Below are 15,260 nucleotides of genomic sequence, written 5' to 3' on the forward strand. Positions count from 1 at the left end.
TGCTAAGGATTGATCTAAATGTTATTGCTACAAGTGGGAAATTCTGGATATATTTCCCCAAGAGTGACAGCAGCAAAAGCCCCATGAGACCCTACTGAGAAGCTCCCAATGCTCCCAACTCACTGAGGTCCTGCTGGAAATGTAACTCACTTCTTATTAGATTCTCCTTATAAACAAAGAGATTAATTTCCCTCCTGTTTTCATAGTATAAACTTTCACTATTAGCCACAGACTAATGTGATGGTTATACTGACAAGTTTTGTCTTTCCAGGTGTGTGTAACAAGATATGCTTGCAAAACAGACATGGTAGATACCACAGAGAGGCGGTTTCTCATGGCGTGCCTTTGAGCTGTAAGGTATCTCAAGCCTAAATCTGTAAAATCAACCACAAATTCTCCTCTAAAAGGAGAGTTTCAATGTGAGAAATGTTTGTCTCCAAAGCAGTGACCCTTATGAAGAGTAAAATATCAGGAGGTTGAAGATGTGACTGGAAGAAATTTAAATTATTTCAGTTATGATGGAGGAACTATATTTGCATAATTTAAACTTTAGGGGGTTTTTACTGCATAAAAAAAAATGTAGAGAAATGGGGGAAAAAAGCAAGCAGGATATTTTGAAAATTAAATCTCTTTTCCAGCATATACCTGCCAAGGTGTCCTGCTGAATTTCAGAGGGCTCACAAACATGGTGAACTATATAGAGAGTAAAGCAGCTGAAATCATGAGGTGATTTGAAGTCATCAGCATTCATGACCTCAGAAATGTTTATTTTTTGATTGATCAATATGCATTCTAGAATACACTTATTTGTCAAACTAACATGCCAAAAGAGACATGTGATGTCACCTGCCTTTATAAAGGAGAAACCCATCACATTCACCTTTACTTTATCCCCACCATGAGGGGCTTGATATTAGCCCTGGTTTTAACCCTGGTGGGTAAGTATCTAACTTACCTGCTTTGATGAATCTAAAATTGTATATTCAGGAAAAGATTTCAAAATCTAAATACAGTTCAGTCACAGACATGAACTTTAACACGTTGAAGAAAAAAAATATTTTATCGCTTCTTTTGTTGTTTAAAGCATAGAAAGGCTTTTGGCTGGTGCTGAAATAGAAGTAAGGTTAATTAGAAAGGGTTATGTTATATTTGCAAGATGAGATATAGCCTTTTATACTACAATACATTAACAGTTTGGGGTTGCTTTTTTTGTCATTTCATTCCTCTGTTTTTTCTTCTCTTTCAGGGAGCCAGCATCTTAATTACCGTAAGTAATTTTCCTATCAACTGATATAATTATAATGAGTGAAATTAAAAATAGAATCTGAAAAGTGTATCAATGTTTAATATAGCTTTACAACGGCTAATTCTGTTCAGGTGCAGTGCAAAAATGAACGAATTTGTCCTTTTTTGTTGCATGCTAATGCAGGTGCTTTAATATGTTCCGTACATCCTGTATAATGTTTTATGGGAACCATTTCTTTGCAGAACCCGATTTCAGTGAAAACAAGGTTTATACATTTGATTATGAAACCACACTTCTCAGTGGACTTCCAGAAAAAGGACTTGCAAGAGCTGGAATAAGAATAAAAAGTAAAGTGGAAATTAGTGGTATTGGGCCAAAACTTTGTCTTATTAGGGTAAGAAAATCTATTCAATTTGAAAGGTAAAATTCTCATCATACTTAGCTTCTTTTTTAAGCTTTTGTGAAGTAATTAGGCTTCATCATGTGCTGTGCTTACTCAGGAATAATGTAACTAACACTGTTATTTTTTATACAGTGCCCTAAATTCTATTTGCACTTTGCAAGGTAATTCTCAGCTCAAGCCAGCCTTGGGCTTGAAGGATTTCTTCTGCTTTGAGGTCAGGGAGACAATGGAATGTAATTTGAAATGCGCAATGAGTTATTACTGGATCAATCCAATTGTTTCAAACTGTACAACCTAGAATTATTTAATCAACTGATTGCATAACCAGCAGACAGAAGGCAATAAAACATGCGAGAGTAGTTGCATGTGATTCAATATTTAGCATGATTAATGTCATCCTTCTTTTTTCTGAAGGGTCCTGAGTGACATTCTTTGTCATCCTCAATTGTATATTTTTACTGTTTGCTGAGTAATTACTGAGGGTTTTGATTATGTGAAATACACTTTTGCCTTTAACAGGAGCCTATACCCACTTATAATGAGTGTAGAGAAATGCACACCTCAATTGCTTTACACAAACTCCACTTAATCTTGTGTGTATGGGGAAGAAAAATGATATTTTTAAAAGCTTTAATTTGGGATATTGAACATTTTAGATTAAAAAGACTGGTGACTGTCTGATAAATGCTTGTAAATGTTGTAGCCTTCCAGCCTGAATTAACCTGATGTTACTAGGTATTTTTGTAAGTTCAAATTATAATAGATCTAGATGGGAAATACTGCTTTTCCATGACATTTGTAAGGGAATAGATTTCAAAACAAAACAAAACAAAAACAAAAAAAAAAAAAAAAAAAAAAAAAAAAAAAAAAAAAAAAAGCCAAGGAAATAAGGGTCACACATCTACAGTGGTGAGTAGAAAGCTTCCCTGCCAGAAAAGAGGAAGAAGCAGTCTTGTCCTTATCCCAGATCCTCCTTCATTCCTGCCTAAACTGCTCTTGATGTGCCAGGGTGAGTCTTCACCAAAATTGACTCCTGTTCTCTAAAACTTTCTGACATAGTTTTACTGGTGTTACTGCATTTGTGAAAAGTTTCCATATCAGAAATAATTTCAGGCAAAAAAAGGAAAAAAGGAAAAAAAACATAACTTTTTGGGCAAGTTCTAAGCTAAAGGTAATAGTACATTTATTCCCTTCTTCTCTGGGAAAAGTTTATTTTGCCGCTGTTATATTTAAATTAGACAGTTTGGAGGGATAGTTCAGGGAATTAAACTTTCATCTGCAACCTACTAGTTCACATTCAGCCCTAACAAAAGCTGTGTTCCCTGGGCAGTTTCCAGCTGACAATTTTTTCATCACAAACCTACAAGTCAGAATTGCCAGCTGTGTTCAAAACCAAGCAGACAGCCTAAGTCCTGCCTGGGCCCCAAGGGCTGGGGAAAACTACCTCGCCCTGACCCTACAGAGCAGTCCCAAACCTGCCTGTGTGCAATATGCCAGAAGCATGTCCAAGAGGCAGCATGAGGGATTTATTCTCTAACAGCCTCCCCTGTAAGCTTCAGTTGGCAGTAATCTCCACCAACAATAACAAAAATAAATATGAAAGTGCAGTCTCCTGTGATTTGCTGTATGAGGATTTAGTTTGTGTGGCTTTTTGAGAAATTAATCCGTGTCTTGCGCCACATTGCCAGCCTGAGGTGTCAGAGAAAAGTCTCTTTAAATTGTCAAAATATATAGAAGGGAAGGGTCCTCTGAGAAACTAAGCTAAACGTGCCCATTCCCATGGGGTAGGAATTATTCAAGTTCTGCATAGTTTAGCACAACTTTCTACTTGTTTGGATGTGCCCCAGGTTGAGGCTGGAGCGTGAAGTGCAGAGTGGGGTTGGAGCCAGTGTCTCAGCCATTGGTTCCACCGCAAAACATGCAGGGAAGGACAATTTCTGTAATCTGCTGTCCACTGCTCAAACTAATTCTGCATGTCTGGCTGGCCTAGAGGCCATGAGTTTATTAGTTTCAGATTGCTGCCTGCGCTCTGTGACCTCAGTGAGGGAAATGACAGAGTTCACAACAGGAGTTAATGACGCTTTATGCAACATTAACTTTCTCCTGCAATTTCCTGCAGATCTTCCATACTACTTTCGGGTAGCAACCTGCTTCATATGGCTCTTCTCTGGCTCATTTCTTTGCACAAGTCAACCTTTGGCAATATAGATTGTCTATGAAACAGAACAGAGTGCAGTGGCTGTGGAAATATCAGCCATTTGCAGTGCTCTCTTTCCTTTTACATACGGAAATACGTGTACTGACACTAGTAAAGGTAAATGACAACTTCTTAGGTTTCCCCTTTGAAGAGGCTTTGTGTTATTTAAAAGTGTATTTTTGACATGATCAAAGCTCTAGATGCTTATGTGTATCAAAAAAAAGTTAACGGGGGGGAGGGGGGGGAAGAGGTATATTTTATTCCCCTTTTGTTGTAGATTCACTCGATCGAAGCCGCGGAGTACAATGGTGTCTGGCCCACGAGCTCGTTCTCTCGGTCACTGAAACTGACCCAGGTCCTGACTGGGCAGCTCAGTACCCCCATCAAGTTTGAGTACAGCAGTGGCCACGTTGGAAACATCATGGCTCCTGATTCTGTCTCGGATGATGGTCTGAACGTCTACAGAGGGATTATGAATGTGCTTGAGCTGAGCATAAAGAAGGCACAGCATTCATACAGTTTACAGGAGGTGAGTTTTGGGTTTGGCCATTGTGATGCCTTTGTAAATAAATAAACTTTCACTTCAGAGCCTTCTGCTGCATTTTCTGAATTCATCCTTGACGTAAACTTCACTTATAAGAAAGACCTAAGCTTGGGAAATCATGATTAAGTTTCATATGGGACAACATTTGGTGGAGATGTACTTTAACAGGACAACAAAAGAGCATATTTTTAAACTGGTTGATGAAAGTATTTTAGAAAATACATTTGTAGAATTAAACCCTTAGAAAATCTGGCTTGTGATTCCAGAGAAAGTAAACTGTGAAAGATGAAGCCTACATAAAACGTGAACACTATATAAAACAAGCTTAACAATACAGTTTAATGTTAAAGTCAAAATAACAGTAATTTCACTTTTTCAACCAATCATACATACTTTAATCTCTTCTAGCTCCTCTTTTAGGAGGAAGAAAATAGTATATATGTCATAACATTACTGTAACCGCTTTGGCAGTTGCAGCTGATGCTCCGTTGGAATTTCCAGTTTTTCAAGTTTTAATATATTAGTCAAGGTCAATCATCTGATATTACTATTCACCACAGAAATTGCAATGTGTTTAGTTTTTGTGAAACCATATTTACATCGATTAGACTACATTCAATTCAGAGATCAGCAAAAACCTTGAAATTATTATACTTTCATGTTATTTTTATTGAAACTATAAACCAGAGTGACTATATTTTTTTAAAAAAAGTTATTTTTATGTAAGTAGAGCTGTTTCTGGGAAAGGAGCTAGATGATTTAATTTTTTTCACGCTGTTTGCTGCACATAAAAATCTGGGTGGTGTTGTTGGATATTCTGCAATGCTATTTTCTCATATCTGCTTTCACATCTTAATTTTTTCTAATTCAGTTAGCAATATGTTCTACTCTCACTGCTAGGTGATAGATGTGACTTCACCTCCTAGAATAATTTCCACGTTTGCTTTTCTCAGACAGCAACTGATTAATGAGCTTTGGCACCCTTGCTTGACAATATTGAGTCACTCTGCAAAGGAGGATAAACATTATTAGTCCCAAAATCTGAGCTGCAGACAGGTTTAAAGGACTAACCTGGGAAAGTGTACATCCCATCCTGTGGGTTCAGGGTAAGGGTATCTGAGCTAGCTATAAACTGCACACAGCCATAAAGTTCAGCTAGGCAGGAGTCTTCTTCAGCCCACGGAACTCTCTGGACAGGACATTCCCATTTAAAGTCTGGATGTCTCTACCATGCCCTGCAGTGTGTACACCTGTATTTGCTGAGTACAAGACTTCCAGAAAGCTTGGGCAATTCCTATTTCTAGCCTTTACCAAAGACACAGTCAGGGAATTCTGTTAAGCTGAAGATGAAGTGAGTATGTCTCCCTAAACACCACATGACCATTTCACTGCTCTCACACAGCCCAGAGCTGGTCTCTGCACTAGATCTGCTATAAATAACAATAATAAAAAAATCAGGAAAATAACTCTTCCTCCTCAAGTGCAATCAAGCTTTTTGGCGCTACAAAAAAAATGTATGTGCTCAAAATATTATTGAAGAGCTCAGCTAAAACTGTGAACTCAAGAAGACCCACAATCAAAACTCTGTTATACTGAAATTCTTTTTAATTATTGCTAGTCATATTGTGACAGATCACCTGATATTGCAAGGTCTGTTCCATAGGCATTTGTAAGCTGTCTGTAAAAGCGAATTTTGAGGGCAGAATGTCATCTCCAACCTTGAAATACTTTGCTGTTAAGATTTCATTCTGACAGATCAAATTATTTTGACACTTTATTAATATTTCTCAAATCTCATTTCATAATCAACAGCTCTAACTAAAAATTGTTACTCCCCTTTCCTGAGGCTCCAAGTGAAACTTTGGGGAGATTTAGTTCTCTCAGTGTAACTCTGATTTGGCTTACTGAAAACCTGTGCATGTGAAAAAGAGATTAAAGTAATGATCTTGGTGATTTTGCTTCTGAAGAGTATAAGGAAAAATAAAGCATTAATTTCCATTAGTAATTTTGAAAATGCAGAATTAAACAGGAAATCTCACATGGTGAAGTGAAGCTTTGAATAATAGTGAATTCTCTGATCCTGCTCTCATTTTTTTCCAGCCTGGGATTGGAGGAATTTGTAACACAACATATGCAATTCAGGAAAACAAGAGAGCAAACCTAGTCTATGTGACCAAATCCAAGGACCTGAACAGCTGTGAAGAGAAAGTTCAAATTGTCACAGGTTCAGCATACACTCATCCATGCAAGACCTGCCAGCAGGTAAATCAGAGTGGTATTATGTTGTATGTATTTTATATTCTTATGCAGAACACCATTTGACATACACCCAATCTCTTCATTGAAAATACTGAAAATGAGGGAAGAATCAGATTTTCTGTATCCAGTTTCAATATTTTCTTTCTGTGTGAAAATGATCCCACAGAGAAGCAGAGGTCTGGGCTGCACACTGTCATGTACTACAAGCACACTTGAGCTAGCTCAAACTAGCTGGCTTGGAAACCATTAATTATCAGCATGAGTTAATTCACCTACTCTGTTGAGTAAAATAAAATAGTCACGAAGTCCATTTTCGGCTACTCAAGACAGGTACTGCTGCATTTTATTGTAATCCTGCCTTTGAAATAAAAAATTGTGTGGTTTAAGCAGCTGCTCTCCTCAGAAAATGTGTCTGCTTCTCAAGGGAATGACCAATTACTAAGATTTGGGAAAAGGAAAAAGCAGCTAACACTTCTTAGCAGTAAAAATAATGGAGACAGGCAGTGTGCCTGACCTCTCCCATGGAAGTGAGTGCACAAAATTCACACTGATTGCTCTTATGGCCAATGAACAAAACAGCCCTGGAAAATAAATGGGTTGAAGTGGGTGATGTAATAGGCTCTAGTCACACAATTTCAACGCTCAATGACTTTTTATTTTCTTTGTTTCATTGGTTTTTTTCATATTATAAAGAGGAACAAGAATTCCCGTGCAACTGCTACTTATAATTACAAAATTAAATATGCACGTAGTGAAGCTGTAATTACACAAGCTGATGTCGAGGAAATCCACCAGTTTGCACCCTTCAATGAGATAACAGGAGGAAATGCTATCGTAGAAGCAAGGTACTGTACATTTTCCTTTAATTCAGCAACTCAGTAATCCAAGTGAAGGTCCATAAGTGAAATAAATCCTTTACTTCCACAGCCTATTGTTTGCCAGTATTTAATTACATAAAATCCCAAACAGCTCATAAAAACAACCTTCACTGTTAGTTGTAAATCTGAAACATGCGCATCACTATCCAAATTTTGTTAGCTAAACTTGGCAGGACTTGACTATTTTATTTCTCAGGGATATTTGATTTATGCCATAAAAGCCAAAACAAATGTGATTCCATCTGAGAAACTCTGAACTAATACATCTGAAGTAAAATACTTTGAAAGACAGTTACTCAGGAAAGAGAGTTCCCTGGAAAATAATAATGCAGTAAGAGATCCTTGGAGGCTAGTTCACAAGAAACCTAGATAGGACTTCGGATTCCTAAATACTATGGGCATGCAAATCTCCCATCAAAACTGTTTCTTGATAGGAAATTGGGTTTTATTGCAAAACAATTGGACACAAGGCATGTTAAATGTATTTTCTTTTTCACAGCAAATTTTGCATATTTCTTAAAGAAATTCAGGGCAAAACAAGAATATGGTTGTCTATGAAATTGTGTCCCAAGCTCAGGCATTCAAACTTTCAGTATTTGAAAACTTTTTCATCTATCAAATTCATCGATCGAAAAAATTTTCAGTTACTTATTTAATTATGGGCTCTGTAAATAGGAGTGCCCTACTGAAGGGGGAGGCTTTGCATAAATTTCACAGTGCATAAGGCATTCTTTGATCCCACTCTACAGCTGCTGTAATCTTCATTGCTCCATTAGCTTCTGTAAGGATCTATTGGTATAATACACAGTTTAGGAAACAGCTACATCAGAAAGTTTGTGTCAGTAACTCACTGATTAACTTTATATATAAAATTTAAAAAAAAATTAAAGTGGCTTTACTATCTTATGCAATCAAGATGTAGATAGACAAAACTGCAGTGTTTTCATGAAATTATAGGTTTTTGTGAGTCAGCATTAGTCTGGAGACAACTGACTTATGATGATTCACACTCTCCTTCTGCAGCCTGTAGAGACTGTCTTCAGAAAGGTCTTTCTCAGCTCTCAGAAGGGTAGTACCTTTACTTTTCCCATTTTCTCTGCATTTTTATCATTACCCAGCTGAAGGAGACAAGTATAAGATAGTTGGGAAGATGTGACGATCTCACTCAAGTCTTCAGAAGTTATTTCCATATTGCATTCTCTGTTAAAAAAAAAATAGTCTGTCAAGGCCTTTTGGAGCTGAGTTTTCAGACCTGCTCAGCGTAAGACTCTTGCAGCACCTTTCAAGGCCAAGAGAGGTTTTAGGACTGTTTCACCATTTTAATCCTGTCTTTAACATTCGTTTGCTCTTGTCGTCAGAATACAGCATTTTCCCATCCACTCTAGGCAGATATATCTCTTCCCAAAACAATGAAAATGGACATAATAGATTCATCGTGATTTGAAAGGAGGAGTTAAATCTGCCCAACTGTATCTGATGTTATACTTTCTGACCCAAATGCCCTTTCAATAGTATTGTATAAAATTTCAAGAGAGAAAAAATCTCTATTGATTCTGTAGTAGTTTCTATTCAAATTCCAGTGGCTTTTCTGTAAAGCAGTTATATGCTGTTTTTCTGCAGCAGTTCTCTGCAATCCATATGGAAGGAGTGAATAGAAATGATACAGAAGATCATAGAGATTCCAAAATAAACACACCAATTTTCTACAGAGATTTTGAGAGACTCTGTAGTACAGCAATATTGCTTTTGGAATGTTTTCAGTTGTTCAGACAAATGCCTAACTTTATTACAGTGTCCTAAATGACCCATTTTAAACATAATTGGTAGGATAGGCTGCATCTCTTTAGCTGAAAATGTAAAAAGATAGCAAATATTTACAAAGACAGTCTCTCATTGGAATTATTCTTAATAACAAATGATGAAGGTTTGTTGCTTCTTAAAAAGTTTTCAAAAGGCTAAGCACTTTTCCAAAGAGTAATCCTGAATTTATGTGGCCCTTTCTGTTTGGTAAATCCAATTTTAAACTTCATGAGAACCTTCTTTTGTAGTCCCCAGGATATTCAGCTTACCAAACAAAATGGGGAGGGAATTGTAATAGTTCAAGTAAAAAGATTGTAGCATTTCTTATTGTATCTAAAAACTTTCAATTCTATTTGAAGCTTCCAGGAGAAATACAGACACAAAACAGCTTTTATGAACTTGATTAAATGTCTAAATTAAATTATGATTTCTGAGCAAGTTTCCCATCTGTGTTTTTCAACAGTCCATAGTTTACTCCTTAAGATACAATATGTATTTCTTGTGATATTCTTCAGGCCACAGTTTCTCTCCTCCCTCTTCTTCAGTAAATTCTCAAGCCAAGTTATTCCCAAAGGAAGGCAAGGCTGTCTCTGATCTGAACCCTGCTATGCAAGTGCACACCTTCTCAGAGTGTGGTTCTGAGCAGCATGTCCAAATGCATCTGTCTGTAAATATTTTTGCCCTCAATAACAAAAGCTTTTGTAGTTGTATTGCAATATGGGGAAGCAAAATTACTGGGTTTGTTTTTTTAAGTTTGTACCCTGCATCTTGTGATGTTTTCTTCCTGGGATTCTCCATTCCAGGCAGAAACTTGCTTTGACTGATGTGCAGAAGCAAAGGGCAGAGGTCCCACCGAAAGAGTACCAGAATCGTGGGTCTCTTCAGTATCAGTTTGGCAGTGAATTGCTTCAGCTTCCTGTCCACTTATTCAAAATAAAAGATGTGGAAAGCCAGGTAAAGCCCAGCCACTGGACAGATTCTTTGTTGGAGATTTAAATCCGTGCAGGTGGGAAAAAATGCACCTGAGCTTCCTGCACTTTCATCTTTCTGCAGATAGAGGAAAGTCTGCAAGAATTAGTAGAGGCCACCTCTGACCAGCTTCCCAATGATGCACCAGCAAAAGCTCTCAAGCTTCTGCATCTCTTCCGTGCAGCAAACGAGGAGAATTACGAATCGGTGTGGAAGCAATTCTCCAACCGGCCAGCGTACAGGTACAGGCAATAAAGGTGGTGCTGCTTCTCCTGGAGACCCTCTGGAAGGCCTGTGGTCAGAGGCAGACTTGGAAAATGCTGCTTGCCTTTCCCATTGCAGGCGCCACATTTTGGATATAATTCCTGCAGTGGCCAGTCACCGTGCACTCAGGTTCCTGCGACACAAAATGGACAGGCAGGAGCTCACCAGCTGGGAAGTGACTCAAACAGTGCTTGTGGCTTTGCACTCCAGCACTCCAACTCAGGATGTGATGGAGGAAGCAACGGTAGGATGCCCTAAACAGTCTCAAATCACTCTTTGCTGATTCTAGCATCTGTTGTATTTATTCCTTTGACAAGGTAGCAGAGGCTTTGAAAAGATAAGGGGTTTATATCCTCTAGTGCGGTTGAAAGGGCTTTGCTTCCTGAGTGTCTTAAGGGGATGAGAATGCAAATCAAAAGGGCAAAAATGAGTCCTAAATGAAACAGGAAATAAAGTCTAAAATACCCCCCAGGGACAGAGGTTATTGCTGCAAACAGTGGTTTCTAGTCTCTTTTTCCAAATGTACTTTATAGTTACCTCAGATTACATCTCTGACTGTCTACAAAGACAAGGGAGCAAGAAATACATGTTTGTTATATCCACGTATTTGTCCTAGTTGACCTAGAAGGGTGGGTATGAATTTGAGAAGATTTGTCAAAACTAAGGGAGTTATGTCAATGTGAAGGCCACTTAGGAGAAAGTCTAATTATTTTTGCAATTTTTTCTGTATATGCAGGGTTTAATCCCAGTCTCAGATGCAAGAACTTGTCTCTGTCTACCCTAGGTAGAGACAATGAACCTCAGACTAGAGTTTTTCACCCTTGGTGAAAGCCATGACAGCCCAGCTGTTATTGTGTGCTGGTGCTCTGTTTCCCACACAAGAAACCAGTGGGCTGGTGCCTCCTATCAGCTCCTAAATCTATAAAAAAAAAACTCCCGTCTGCCCAAGTAGTGAGGTCCATTCACAAAAAATCTCAAATTCATTGTTCCTATAGCTGAGGCAATCATAAAACATGATGAATTTTTCTTCAATAATGTGCATTTTTCCATTCCGTAACTGGGTGATTTCTTCCCTTTGGATTATAGGCTATGCCAAATTTAAATCTGAAAGACTATAAAAGAAACAGATCTGCCTTCCAGATGTTACTTGGAATTACTTTACAATTACACTGTCAAATACAGTACTATCCACAGATTAACTGAAAATCCACCAACAAAAAAAATACCAAAAGCCTGGTTTTGTCTTTCATTGAGCAGAAACATATCTTTCAATCAAGTTTCTCTTCATTAATGTTAGTAACGACCAGCTGCCTTGTCCCCAGGTCATTGTGAAGAAGCACTGCCCACGCTCCAGCTCTGTGCTGGGCAAGGTTTGCCATCTCAGCTACGCGTCGCTATGCCACAAACAGTGTTCCTCCTCAGACTCCTGCTCTGAGTGTCTCCAGGTAACCACATGGTTATTTACCATTTAAAAGAAAAATTAAGCCTTGAGTTCTTTCTTCATTATTCAGAAAGCTGTATTTCGCTTCACTGCCATGTTTCCTTTGGGGAAAGGAAGCCCAGTTGGTTAAATACAACATTTTTATCTTTAGATTAGCACACAAAAGAGAGTGAGAAGAAAACAATTCATAACACTTTCTGTCTGAGTATCTCTGAGTGCTTCATTGCCAATTATTAATGAAGTCCCATGACATTGCTCAAAAATACTTTAAATATAGGTATTATGTATATTTATAAATTAACTAAGTGGCACAAAACCCCAAGTTTTTGTCAGAATTAATGTATCCCAGCCAGAAGCAGAGCCCAGTTACCAACATAGGCTACAGGGTTGTTATAACAGCAGTAACACTCTCCCTGTTCTGCACTGCTTTTAATCAGCAGGCCTCAAAACGATTTGAGCAGTCATTAAATAGCATTTCCCAATTCTAAAAATTCATGTCATGTTTTACAGGGGCCAACCACTCAGCCAGTAACAGGGAGGGAAAGAGAAATAAGTGTTTAGTCTTTGGCACCCGTCAATCCACCATCCCCAGGGAGAGCAGGGTGTTCCAAACACACTGTGTGCATGACATGATCTTTTTCCTGTAGTACATAGGCATGGCCAACATTCTTACATACGTTTCCTGTGCTACAATTGCCACCAATGCTCTTGAGCTAATCAAATGCGAGAAGCCCCGTGTCAGAGAATGAAAATTCTTTCCCACAGAAAATGGTTGTTTAGGCTTATTCAATGCATTTCAGACATCCCTTCATTTGATTACTAATATCAAGTAGACTGTTTCTGCACCATCAAGGGATTTCAAATGTGTTAAAGTACAGAATCTGTATTGAAATCGCTCTCTAACATCTCAGTTTCTTTTTTTAGGGCCATTTGCTATCGTTTAAAACTGTTATCTCTTAGGATTTAATTCTTTGCTCTTATTCAACCTTCAGACAACTACTTCTAATCTTGCCATAATAATGGAAGTGTGATCCAGTTGCTTACAATGCAGGCTATAAAATGACCTGGTTTTTTAGCAGTGATCTCATTTTCCATCTATTAATCCACACTGAAAAAAGATGCAGTCATAGCTGGTTAAGGGCACCACCACCAGCCATATCTTCAGGAATCTTTTTAAAGGGTGTGATGTTTTAACTGTTATCTTTATTTTTGCACCTGTCTTCAACCATGAGAGAGAGAGAGATGCTCAAGCAGCATTATTTCAGGTTCCAAACTTAACCTGAAAGGCAGTGGACACTAGGATCTAGCTGTTAGTTTTTCCTTTAAAATTTTACTTGATAACTTTAAGGTATAGTGGTGAAGAAGCTGTTCATTGCAGCTTTCTTGGCTATACTTGTTCTATGAATAAAATGTTCTATTCATGAGGGGAAAAAAAATTTGAAAATATTTGAAATAAATGAATTGAACAAACTGAAATTATGGAAGTCAAACCCCAGAAAAGGCTGGTGGATGGAATATAGATAAGAGCTGGAATTGAACTCAACAGATTTGTTTTCATTTTTTAGCTTCTTCATAGCTTTGCAGGAGAGGCATTGAGCAAGTCCAGCACAGAAGAAATTTCCCTGGCTTTGAAAGCCCTTGGGAATGTAGGACATCCTGCCAGCATCAAGCACATCAAGAAGTTTTTGCCAGGATATGCAGCTGGTGCCTCGGATTTGCCACTCAGGGTCCACGCAACTGCTGTGATGGCCCTGAAAAACATAGGCCTAAAAGACCCCAAAATGGTAAGAAAACAAAGCTGCCTCCTTTGCCCTTGTGGCTTCCACTTACTTACTGCTAATGGATAATGGGTGATGAGGGAAAAACAGATCTTTTTTTTCAAAGATAATGTTAATTTTTTAAAAAAAAATACTTAGCCATTCCTTGGTAGGCGTGTCTTACTTCTTTTGACATTAACCTCCAGAATTTCAGACTGCAAGAAAAAAATCCCATTAAAAGGATGCATTCATTGTTGTTGAAGAGAAATCAGTATTTCCATTGCAAACATTTCATTTCCAAGGACATTAGACAGAAAACTAAATTATTGACCCAAATGTGTTTAGTACTACTTCACCTTTGGAATGTGAAAGAACCACAAAACAAGGTTTCCAGGGAATTGACATTTAATACCGAGTGTCACATCTAAACGTAATTCAAGACCAGATTTTTTTGTAAATAGATACCAGGGATTTGCATCCTAATTACAAATTTACAGACATTGTGCCAGTTTAAGTCATAAACAGGGCATTTACGAAATGTGACTTTTGTCCCTGATATAATTATTAGATCTCACATACAATGCCTACACCAGCACACTCTCATCTACTACCGACACCACAATCATTTTCACTTTGAAGCAATCTGCTTTTAAAAGGAAACCTTTTAAAAGTTTTCAAGATTTTTTTCCTGATGTTGAAATTTCTTTTTTTATCTAAGTAAATTCTAATATAAAAAGTAAAATAAAAGCTTTCATTAACTATTCACCTACTAATCGGTATCAGTGTTTCCATTATACTCATTTTTTGCATGTGCTTCCCAGTTTGAGTGCATGTATTGATCCGCAGACAATAGTGTGCCAGGGTATGCTTTTAAGCAAAAGAATAAAGAAACAATTTAGTCGAGTGCAGGAGCTGGATGGGGAAATGCATAGGAGGGAGGGGAGAGAATTACGAGGGTAGAAGTTAAAGTATTTGCTGGGGAAGAATAAAAGCCAATTTGGTGTTTGAGAACAACACTGTGTCTCTCATTGCTCTTTGGCCTGGCTTTCCACTGGTGCCCCAGACCACTCAGTTTCATTTTCTATGCATTTTCTTAGGAGAAAATTGATCTGGAGCAAGTTTATGATTGTGACTACTTTTTTCATTGTTCAAAAGACAATTTAATGCCTGGTTTGCAGCTAGGTACACTCTCATATTTGGATTAAACATTTAATTCATGGCCTTTTTTACTGTTTGGTTTGAAAAGCCTCATTTAGTGCGTCTTTGTCACCTCCTCTACACTGGCATTTGATAATCGACATATTTAAATTAATAAAACTAGTCAGGGTTTTCCCAAAGTTTGCTGAAGTTTCCTGAGTCATTCTTCATTACAGCTCATGGATGAGCACTCTTCCAGGCAGGACAGGGCTGTGCAGAAAGTTTGCCAGAACATTGGCACATCATCCACATCCATTTTAAAGTTAGGGCCAAAGACTCCTGCCCCCCTGAAAACTGCGGAAGTT

The 15,260-nt window shown here is 37.9% G+C and overlaps 1 protein-coding gene across 1 annotated transcript in view; it reads left to right on the forward strand.

Moving 5' to 3' along the window:
• The first annotated feature begins 898 nt into the window (after positions 1-898).
• Positions 899-15,260, forward strand: part of LOC136294943 (vitellogenin-1-like) — a 43,017-nt gene continuing 28,655 nt past the window's right edge. The window contains exons 1-11 of the mRNA XM_066193119.1: positions 899-938; positions 1,247-1,267; positions 1,489-1,640; positions 4,124-4,375; positions 6,491-6,652; positions 7,343-7,494; positions 10,131-10,281; positions 10,381-10,538; positions 10,639-10,804; positions 11,883-12,005; positions 13,567-13,785. Of these exons, the coding sequence (XP_066049216.1) occupies positions 899-938; positions 1,247-1,267; positions 1,489-1,640; positions 4,124-4,375; positions 6,491-6,652; positions 7,343-7,494; positions 10,131-10,281; positions 10,381-10,538; positions 10,639-10,804; positions 11,883-12,005; positions 13,567-13,785 (1,596 nt within the window). The remainder of the gene's footprint in view (positions 939-1,246; positions 1,268-1,488; positions 1,641-4,123; positions 4,376-6,490; positions 6,653-7,342; positions 7,495-10,130; positions 10,282-10,380; positions 10,539-10,638; positions 10,805-11,882; positions 12,006-13,566; positions 13,786-15,260) is intronic.

The sequence above is a fragment of the Chamaea fasciata genome, unplaced genomic scaffold (assembly GCF_029207755.1).
Source record: "Chamaea fasciata isolate MVZ Bird 193981 ecotype frontalis unplaced genomic scaffold, bChaFas1.0.hap1 SCAF_10, whole genome shotgun sequence".
Lineage (NCBI taxonomy): Eukaryota > Metazoa > Chordata > Aves > Passeriformes > Sylviidae > Chamaea > Chamaea fasciata.